The sequence below is a fragment of the Chanos chanos genome, chromosome 8, assembly GCF_902362185.1.
Source record: "Chanos chanos chromosome 8, fChaCha1.1, whole genome shotgun sequence".
NCBI lineage: Eukaryota > Metazoa > Chordata > Actinopteri > Gonorynchiformes > Chanidae > Chanos > Chanos chanos.
The window spans coordinates 43,866,255-43,877,323 of NC_044502.1; the positions used below are offsets into that span (position 1 = coordinate 43,866,255).

General features: G+C 41.9%; 1 protein-coding gene across 1 annotated transcript in view; it reads left to right on the forward strand.

Annotated features, from left to right (window-relative positions):
- Positions 1–10,797, forward strand: part of LOC115819734 (doublecortin domain-containing protein 2-like) — a 24,260-nt gene extending 13,463 nt beyond the window's left edge. Inside the window, exons 8-11 of the mRNA XM_030783235.1 lie at positions 4,415–4,497; positions 6,891–7,067; positions 7,254–7,557; positions 10,538–10,797. Of these exons, the coding sequence (XP_030639095.1) occupies positions 4,415–4,497; positions 6,891–7,067; positions 7,254–7,557; positions 10,538–10,797 (824 nt within the window). The remainder of the gene's footprint in view (positions 1–4,414; positions 4,498–6,890; positions 7,068–7,253; positions 7,558–10,537) is intronic.
- The last annotated feature ends 272 nt before the right edge of the window (positions 10,798–11,069 follow it).

The window sequence follows — 11,069 nt, forward strand, 5'->3', positions numbered from 1 at the left end:
CACGGCTGGCTTCCTTTTTTTTTTTAGTCCTGAAAAAGCTGAGGCTTTTTGGTGACCCTTTGAAGAGGGCTTATTGGATTAAAAGAAAGAAATAATAATCTGTCGTTTTAATCTGCTAACATGCATAACGTGCGTTTAAAAAAAAGAAAAAATAAGAAGAAGAAGCAGCGGAAAAGCAAAAAAAAAAAAAAAAAAAAAGCATTTTGGACATTTTAGGAAATCACAAATACTTGCTTTAGAGTTGAAGGTTTGAGTGAAGTACTTAATGCATTTGAAGCGAGAGCTTTGAAAATATTGTTGTGATAGTTACTACCTCCTTAACATACAGGCTTGGATTTGACTCTCTTTTTTTTTTTTATTATTTTGGGGCAAAAAGGCAAACTGACCCTTTAAAGCAGGGGTCTCAAACTGGAGGGCCGGGGTCCTGTTGTTTTTCTTGTAGATCAACTAAATAGAACCTCTGATTGGCTGAAGAGTGTCCACACCTGTTTTCAAGGTGAAAATCAACAGGTAACTAAGAGGTGAAAACAAAATTCAGCAGGACCCCGGCCCTCCAGGACCGGGGTTTGAGCCCCTTGCTTTAAAGCTATCTCAGTACGTTTACCAGGTTAGGCTAAATGTTCGTGTACACGTTCGTGTTTTACCACTTTTCACTAAGAGATAGAAGAAGCACATTCGGTCACATAACAATTAACAATCAACTCATCCAGTGATCATAAAGGATATGCCAAACTGTACAGAAGTTTGGATCATATGAAACAGTTTACCTATATAGTTCAAAAACCAACTGACCACACAGTTCAACACATGTACAACCCATAACTCCCCAACAGCCCCGGTCAACTGGTTATTCATAACATTTGACTGGATTAGAGTTAGGATAGAGAATGCCACATGCATGCATTACTTTGTTTGCTAATGCCAGAAATGACTTTTTTTTTTTACTGTTTTTAATGGGAGCTTCACCAAACTTTGCCTTCATTTTTTATGACTGGTTTCACATGGCAGGGACAGCATAACACATCAACACTTATTCATCTGGCTGCTTTTTTTTATCATTATTTATCACATTCACGTCTCCTCATCTTAAAAACACTTCACTCAGGCGAAACAAACACTCCAGAAGACAGAGTAATTGATTCCCAGTGGCTTCATCACCTGTCTCAGCTCTGAAAATTATAAAAACAGTCTGCACAAGGCAATTTTGGATGGTTAAAACCTGCTTTCGAAACCCTCACCTCGGTGCCGACCACCCCTGCCAGGGCCCAGAAACACAGAAAAACAGGTCATTCCTTGAGCAGATGAGTACGTTTGCCTTGCTACGTTATGTATATTCAGGGTTTGGCTGAATGTGCCAGAGCCCCAGGGGATACCCGCTTTATTAAAATAATCCATAAATACCCCCAGATAACAGCAGGACATGCTCTACCTCCGCCAGAGGTGGGGTGGGGTGGTGTGGTGTGGGGTTGTGGAGGAGGGGGGTTGTGTGTGTGTGTGTGGGGGGGGGGGGGGTGCAGGTGGTGGCTGAGCTATAAAGGCCTAGCGCCTAGCAACGGTTTTTAAACACTTTCCCCTTTCCTTTAAATTGCATAGGCTTGTGTCCCTTATCAATGGGTCCCCCCCCCCTCAGCGCTGTTGCTTTGTGTTTGCTGATGTCTGGATCCAAAAATGTGGTCTTTTGTGTTGGTAGCGTGTAACGAGAGAAAAGAGAAGAAAACAAAACAAAACAAAACAAAAAAAAACCCCAGCTAACGATCATTTTTTCTTTGTTGTTTTTTTTTGTTTGTTTTTTTTTTAATTCCCCATGTACTGTTGAGCAGTACGAGATTTTATGGTCTGCACTAAATATCGACAGCATCTGGACGAAATATATTTAGCTTAGTTATTTTTGTCGTATTCATGTTTACTTTAATAGAGAAAAAAACGAAAAAGCCTTCGGAGCGAAGTGTGAATTGAAGGCAGTCATATTTCTTGTGCTATACTTCATGTCTGAGACGGGGAGGGCAAGCGTGTCATTTAAATGGGAAGCAGCCGTCAAATCTATATTGAATTTCTCGCTCAACAGATAATGACTTGGCCATGCAAATTGGCCATGGGCTGACAATACAGACTGCAGACAAGCAGTGCCTTTGAAAAAAGGAAGAGGAAAAAAAAAGAGAACCTAAAACGCTTGTTTGAGGAATGGGGTGGGAAACTCCTCCATCCCAACCCCCCCCCCCCCCCCCCCCCCCCCCCCCAAATCCTTGCCCAGACCTTATTCTGTTTGGATTTAATGAGAGCGAGGTTTTAAAATGTTGTATTTAATTTGATTTAGCATTTTTATGAGACGAAGCTTCCTGCTCTCAATCATATTAAAAATGTTTATAGTCGCATTAACTCTCCTGCTTACAGTCACTGGTTTGGACTACAGTTAATAAATGCAACTGATTTCCATAAAATATTCAAAAAGCCCATTATTGCTATTGCGTTTCATCTCCGCCGCTAAACTTCAATCATTTTTGCATTTGAAATGCATTAAATGCCTTGGTTAAAATGCTGTAATCGCCATGGCAATATTTTTATAGCTGGTATCCAGGCAAAAAAAAAAAAAAAAAAAAAGGAAGTCATACTAGGCGTATTCATTCCTTTGCTTAATTATTTAGAATATATTGATTTCTCTCTCATTATCTGGATTTATAACTCATTAAGGATTTAAAGCATTGGTGTAATTTTCTTGTTTACCAGAGCATACAAATGCTTGTGTTGTTAATCTAAAGGAAATAATTACATGATGCTTCTCCCCATCAAACGGTCATTTTAACAGTGTTGCTTTAATCTCATAGTATTTTATGTTTCAGACAAGCATTCACAGAGGAACCCCCCCCCCCCCGCCTCTCTCTCTATCTGTCTCTCTCTCTCTCTGTCTCCTCTCTCTCTTCTCTCTTTCTTTCTCAGTCTCCCTCTCTCTTCTGTCAATTTCCCTCTCCTTCTCCCTCCCTTCCCGTACTTCTCTCTCTCTCCCTCTTTCTTTCTCTCTCTCTCTAGGTGTATATGTGTAATTGGAAGCTTCCAGATGCTAGTAATTTTAACTGTTGCCCATGTACCTAAAGCAGATGAATGAATATGGTTGCATTTCCTCTGGATCTCTCTCTCTCTCTCTCTCACACACACACACACACACACACACACACACACACACACACACACACACACACGTCTCCTCAGGAGATGCTCCTCCAGCCAGAGTTAACATTAATCACCGATGCTGGATTAAACTTTGGGGCACAAAAAAAAAAACCTTAATTAATGAAATAAACTGGGTTAAACATTTGTCTCGTTTACCGTTTGGGCAGCTGCTAACGGAGGCTTTAAAAACACTGTGATAACTGCACTGTTCATAAAGACAGACTGTATAGAAAATCCATAAAATCACAGACGTGGTTTTGTAATCAGCTGAAACAACATGGTGTGCGGTACACTCCAGAGGCTCTGTCCTCAGATTCTTAATAGAGCCCTAGGGACGAGGGTTAGGGGTTAATTTTGGGTTGGAGCTTTCCCCCCTAACACTGAAGAGAAGAGCTCTCCTCACACACGGTCAATATATCACCTGTTCTTTTTTTTTTTAGTTGTTTGTGTGGCCAAATGTAGCCCATATGTGTCGGCTGAAAATCTGCTTCAACAAGACGGACTTTCCTCCCTGTCTTACTCTGAACCTCATGTCCCTGTTCTTCCCATTTCTCCTCCTGCCCCCCACCTGTACACAGGCCATGTTACACGAGGTTAGGGGTGGCAAATCCATCTGATGTTATTGTCAAGAATCCAAATCAGGTCAAGCGAAATTCACGAAAGCGGTGCTGTCTTTGCTTAGCACGTATTACAGTGTTAAAACATGAATGATACTATATTTAACAGTCCTCTTATGACCTTTCAGGTGAAGGTGTCGTTTTTGTGATGCGACTGTTGTGCTGTAAGGAGCAGGATTACTGGCTAGATTGACTTGGTTACTTATCTGTGTGTTACCATTGTTACCATCAACTAGAATAGAACAGAATGGAGTTTTTTTTGGGTAGCACTCAGTTTTAAGACTTTTAAGACTTTACTTACATGCACCTTGAGGATTCTCTGTGGTCCAGTACACCGTGGAATGCCCAAAAAGATTTAGTTGGTAATCTCTTTCCTCTTAAAACCTGATCTGAAACTTCTAACACTTTTTTTCACCACCGTTGTCACATTAGTGCACTCTTTTTTTTTTTGTTCTTTTAATCCAGATTAACTCCGGTACGCCTCTCCTGGCGACACAGCACTGAGCAGAAGGGCTTTTAAAAATACTGTGCACATACCAGAAGATGTCAGTGTTACCCCACTTCTCTGTGATCGCACTGAAACATCTCCTTTCTCTCTCTCCCTCTCTCTCTCTCTTCTTAAACTCACACAGATGACAGTGAGCAGAACACTCCAGAAGGTAGCGGAGAGGGTGAAGACAAGCCTCCAGAAAAGGGAGGATCACCGGGCGGACAGGTTTGGCAAAGCTACACGTAGGCACGCACGCCTATGTACACAGAGGTTAATGGTTTAATTAGAAAACTGCTATTTCTAATTAGCACCAGGACTGTATCAGAAGTAACCGTAATCACTGCGAACACAAACATTATGAACTCGAACTTTATAATCACACCTTTTAAAAATATAAAAATATCTGGGTAAGAGAAGCAGCGCCCTTGGTTTCAGACGTTTGAGATGATGTCAAAATTTAACATTACCTTATAACACAGTACAACACAATAACAGTAACAACAGTGTGACCTAAATCCTTTTTGAAACATCCAAAATTCGAATTTTGTTCTTTAGACGTTCTACTTTAAGAGACAGTACGGCATGCCTGACTGGTTAGCTACGTGTTGAGCTGGTTTTGGCTTCACCTTCCACCAGTTTGATTTGATTTATCTTCTCCCTCAAATGTCCACCTTCATTTTACCTTTGTGAACATCAGCTGGAGTCTGGTGACCACCAATTGCTTTTGAATGACTACCAAGGGAGAGGCGCAGTTTGGCCGTGTTTGTTCGGCTGCCTCAGTGCGCGATGAGCTTATTTTGGTGGGGGCCATAATCTTCTTTCGGCCGCACTGATAACATTTGTCATCGTAATGTGCCATTTGTGACGTCTCTCGCTTGCCCTGCTCAGCCTCAGTCGCAATCCATTTGGTTAGGAAAATGATTGTTTGAAATGGGCTACTTTGGGGAGGCTCTCCAAATTAGATCATCCTGACCTTTGACTCGGACAGAAACTCTGCCTCTGGGAATGCAGCGTGTGCCCTATTCAATTTCGCGAAAATTCCTTCAGCGTCGAACGTCGAACGCGGAATGACAAACAAGCGCGGGCCGCAATGACTGATCGGCCATAGAAAACGTCGCCGAGTACCTCGGGGGAGAGATGTATAGATTCTAGGAGACATTTGAACAATGTGACTAACAGTGTTGTTTGTCACTGAGGTCTAATGCTAAAGAGATTGAGAGCGTCGCCGTGACTACCTGTAACCCCCCCCCAACTGGTGCTCGTCTTTTCAGATAAGTAGAAACTTAAACTGGTTTACCCCGTGACAGATCAGCACGTCCCTGCCGTGGCTGCACCAGAGAACGAGGTACTTTCCTTCCTATGGAAAACGGCCCACTTATATACACATATTAATTTTACCTTATTGTCCCCAAGGCGTCTTTTGACGAGCATTTCTCATCAAATTACAATGATTTGATTTTACTCTTTCAAAGCCTTATTGGGGGGGGGTAGAATAATTACAACTATTCCCAAAGTCATTGTGATATCACAAGCAATTAATTACTACTAGACTTGAGTCGAAATTGTACTCTGAGAAAAGAAAAGAAAAGAATAGAAAAAAAAAGGAAAAGAAGCAATTATCAGCTCAGTCCAAATATCCTTAAAGAGTTGTCTGTTGATGTGTTTCTATTAATGGCTGGCAACACTTTGGAAAGCCACTCTGATGTTACATGGCATGCTGTTTCATCCACGCATTCGCTCCACTCACTCTGTTTTGCTTAATGGACTTTACAACACGAGGACAAGGAAAAGAAGCAATTAGAGTGGGTGCATCCAATCCAGTTCTTGAGAAGACAGGATGTAAATGAATACATTCAGAAACCAGAGGAGAGGACAGTTGTATTCTCTCTTATTTTGTTTTTATTTTTTTCTTTCTTTTCTTCACTCATACTAAAATGACTCTATGGGTGAGGGCGAATCGGATGCACCCCATTGACTTTGAGAGCTGGGCTTCCCAATGTTTGGATTAGCATCCTCAGTTGAATACAACAGGAGTAAATGAGCCTTTTGAGAGAGTCTTTTTTTTTTTTCACTGAATTCATCACTCCTGTCACATCTCTGACTGTCAGAAAATGAGATAACCCCCCTAAGATATGTCATTAGTGTTTAAATTCACAGAAAAGGACTTTTGTTTATCCGTAGAAGACTCTGAACTATGATATCCACACAAGTGCATCAGGAGTACAATAAACTTCCACACTGTATACAGCCAGCCACTTGTCCCTGCAGAGTTATATCACAACATGTGTGTGGTTTTACACATCTACTGTAACCAACTGAATGTCTCCGTTTACTGATATATAACGTAACATAAAATGTGTAACATAATATGAAACACAAGAGCACGACACTGAAAGAAGATAGCGAAAAAGAAACATTCCTTAACCTTCCTTTTGGTCATGTATCCGAGGCTTAGATGTACAGAAACCCTGAACATACACACAAACAGTGTGAGAATGGGATTAGGCTCCTTTGCAGTTGTGTTTTAGGACCAAAAAAAGAAAAAAAAAAAAGCCATTAAGCCATTCTCTGTGGTCTTTCCGTCATTACACTTCTTGTCTCATCTCATGTTCTTCCAGAACGGTGAAGCGGACGCTGCTAAAGCGACGGATACGAAGGAGAATGCAGAGGGCGCAGCTGATCGGGTCGGTTCCTCCAAGACCGATCCCACCGCAGCCGTCGGAGAGGAGAAAGAAGGTGAGAACGGGGAAGACGTGAAGAAAGAGGAGGGCGAGAAAGGAGACGAAGGAGAGGAGGTGAAAGGAGAAGAGGAGGTGAAAGAGGAAAAGGAGGGAGAGAAGGAAGAGAAGGAGACTGAATCCTCAGGTGGGGACAGAGAGACCAGTGAAGAAAAAACGGATGAGCGAAAGACAGAAGGGGAGGAGAATCAGACGGACGGAGAAAAAGAAGATGCACAAACTGAAAAGGAAAAGGGAGATAAGGAAGAGAGAGAGGCTGACGGAGGTGCCGCTGACGAGAAGGAGGTGACAAATGATGAGAAAGAGGCAGAAAAAGAAGGAGGTTCAGACGACATAGACGATAAGAAAGAAGGAGGTTCAGAGAATGTGAACGATGAGAAAGAAGGAGGTTCAGAGAATGTAAACGATGAGAAAGAAGGAGGTTCAGAGAATGTAAACGATGAGAAAGGAAGTTCAGAGAATGTGAACGATGAGAAAGACGCAGAGAAAGAAGGAGGTTCAGAGAATGTAAACGACCAACATGTTTCAGAGGAGAAATCTGAGAACGGTAAGCAGAGCCCAGAAAAGAATGAAGAGAAGTCAACCTCAGACCAAAAGCCAGCTGAGAAGGATGAATCCAAACAGGGTGATACAACTTCAGATGAGAAAGACAAATAATGAAGAAATGATTATGAGAAAGATATTCTTACAGATTCACTCAGGTAATGAACTAAGAGAGAAATAGAGTAATGAACATAAATTATACGAATTAGGAGATTCGATATATATATATATATACATAGATATGCCTATTTTTGAGTATGATTGTCTAATTATGTCAAGCCATAAAGCTTTGCTTGGCAGTCTTCTGAGCCACTGTACTGACTGTTAATAGTAGTTTAAAAATGATCAAAGCTAGTTTGAATGAGAGCAGAATGTTATGAAAGGTATATTATTATATTATTTTCAGCCCGCACTGTTATTTCTGTTATACTGTTATTAATAGCAGTACATACACGGCCTGGCCAAAAAAAAGTCGCCATTCGGAGCCTCTGGGGGTTGTGTTTTGATCTGGGGTTACTTCAGTTGGTCAGGTTTAGGCTCAGCAACGTTATGTGGCAGTGAAATGAAGTCAGCTGAGACCCTGAATGTACTGAATGACCAGGTTGTCCCATCAGTGGATTTTTTCTTCACTGATGGCACGGGCATATTCCAGGATGACAATGCCAAGATTCATCGAGCTCAAATTGTGAAAGAGTGGTTCAGGGAGCATGAGGAATCATTTTCACACATAAATTGGCCACCACAGAGTCCTGACCTTAACCCCACTGAAAGTCTTCGGGATGCGCTGGAGAAGACTTTACGGGGTCGTTAGACTCTCCTGTTGTCGACAAGGTCTCGGCCAAAAATGATTGCAGCTCTGGACAGAAATAAATGTTGTGACGTTGCATAAGGTTGTTGAAACAATGTCATGGAGAATGCATGCTGTGATCAAAGCTAAAGGTGGTCCAACGAAATATTAGCATGTGCAACTTTTTTTTTTTTTTTTTGGCCAGGCAGTATATATATATATTTATGTATGTATATATGTATGTATATGTGTGTGCGTGCATATGTATGTATGTATGTATATATACACACACACACACACATACATACATATGGATACTATGTGGGCTTAATTTACAAATATTTTACATATAATATCCCTAATTACTGTGTATTTTCATATTTCTGTACTATGGTGAAACTTCTGCAGAGGTATATTCTCTTACATTCAGTTAGGTCAAGTAAGTATGTAGTGTCAGGGACTTAGGCTTTGTCAGAACTGTCGTATATCCTGTGAGCAAGGTCGCAAGGACAGGGAACACTCACTCACTCTCTCACTCATTATCTAAGCCACTTATCCTAATCAGGGTCGCAAGGGGTGCTGGAGCCTATCCCAGCACTCATAGGGTGAAAGGCAAGGAAACACCCTGGGGGCAATTTAGCTTCTCCAATTCACCCAACCTGCATGTCTTGGGAGGAAACCGGCGCTCCCTGAGGAAACCCACACAGACACAGGGAGCGCATGCAAAGGACCCTGGCTGCCTGGCCAGGAATCGAACCCAAGACCTTCTTGCTGTGAGGCGACGGCGCTGCCCACCGCGCCGCGGACAGGGAACAGCGAAGAGAAATGGGACAGGGCCCAGTCATCCAAACAGTTTAAATATTTCTTTGATCCAGTTCTGTCTCTGATATTGCGGGTAATTGCACATGTTGTAACTTCTAAAGTGTAACGCAACAGTTTGTAGCTTCAAAGCCCAACCTGCAACAGGGGGCAGTAGGTTTTACTTAAACACACAGTGTCTAGAGACACTTAATGTAAAACGAGGCTAAAAAATCGTTATTCTCTCGTGTGCACAGTAATATCAATATCCTTATAATGACCAGAATAAGCTACACTTACCTGGACCTCTGGGAAAACAGAGAGCTATTACAGTTCTTCACGATGCTGAGCTCTGCTTACTGCATTGATGTTGGTGTATTTTTTTGTTTCATAGATTTATTGTTACGGTCATTAAATAAAACATAAGTGCATATCACTTGCTTGTTGTCAACGAGTCATTTCGGTAATACACTTTGTAAATGGACTGTACACGCTGCATTCACAAAGCCTGTCCTCAGTGTGATTTAGCGCTTAGCATGGCCTATAATCAAAGTCTGTCACAGTCTGTCACAGCTGTCTCTCTGTGGTGACATGTACCATAAAACTCCCTGACTCAAGCACATCTAAGCTAAAATAAACTGTATGTCTTTCTTTTTTTTTTTTTGACTGTGTTTTGAGAAATAAAATGCTTGTATGATTTAGACCTCTTGGTTGCGGAATGGAGTATGAGTATAGATTTGGAGGCAGATGAAAAATTGATAGGCAAAAAAAAAAACAAAAAAAAAAACATGAGCAAACAAAAGCTTATTTAAAAGTTGGCTAATACTGTAGGATCTTCATGATGGCTTCACATACATCTCCGCGCCATGCACATGGAACATTTCAGCTTGTGTGGCTAAACCAAAAAAAGGATTTGTGCACAGACAGGTAGCATGAGTCTCATATTCTGAGGTCAACCAAAATTTTAGGTGTATTTTCATGACTGTGCGACTTCTTGAGGATCACAGACATATTTTTCTGAAGCTCTGTTTTCAGGTGGAGCGATATAGATCAATTGAATGCAATGCTTTAACATCCAGTCTGATGACAGGACAAGAAAGATTCCTTTAGCTGACTGTCCTGTGAATGTGACTGTGTTTCACACAGAAGTGACCAGACCCCTAGACATTCAATGAGTCCAGTTTTAGACAAGACAGAAAACACATTTAAGACTTGGAGCGATGATTCGTCTGAACTGCGCCAACACATAGATTCCAAAAGCTAAGATAAACATTACGAACAGTCATATGACTTCTTATTTATAAAAGAACAAAAGTATTCTTTTGTTTTAAGCTACTTTAATTTAAACAAAAGCAGTATCCGCAGAGTGCGTGATATTCCTGACTCTTCAACGCCTTAGCGTTGTCCTCCGTGTCCGGTGAGGGCACTGCGGTGTCCCCGTGCCTGTCCAAAGGGAACAGCGTGTCCTCTCGTTCCTGCGGCCTTGCGGCAGGAGCAGGACACCGTGTCACCGGCGTGTGGCTCCGAAAACGCAGTTCACACTCAGGGCCAGAAAAGGACAACAGGACGGCGCTGGCGACAGGAGTGTGTAAACAGGACATGAGTCAGACAGCTACTGCCAAGAGATGGAGGCTCGTGAAGATGCACTTGCGGATGTGAAATTTAGATCTGGTGATATGTGACACGTGCCAGTAGTAAAAAGGAAAGGTCAGGCGCAACAGACGGGCAAAACGATTCAAATGTACTGACGTACAGAAACATAATGAGATGCTTTGCTGGCCAGTCAGGGAGCGTGATGAAGTAACAGACAGAAACACTTAGAAAAAGCAAGTCTGTGAGGACACATACATGGTAGGCAGACAGATAGACAGACAGACAGATGGAACATAATGAGATGCTTTGCTGGCCAGTCAGGGAGTGTGATGAAGTAA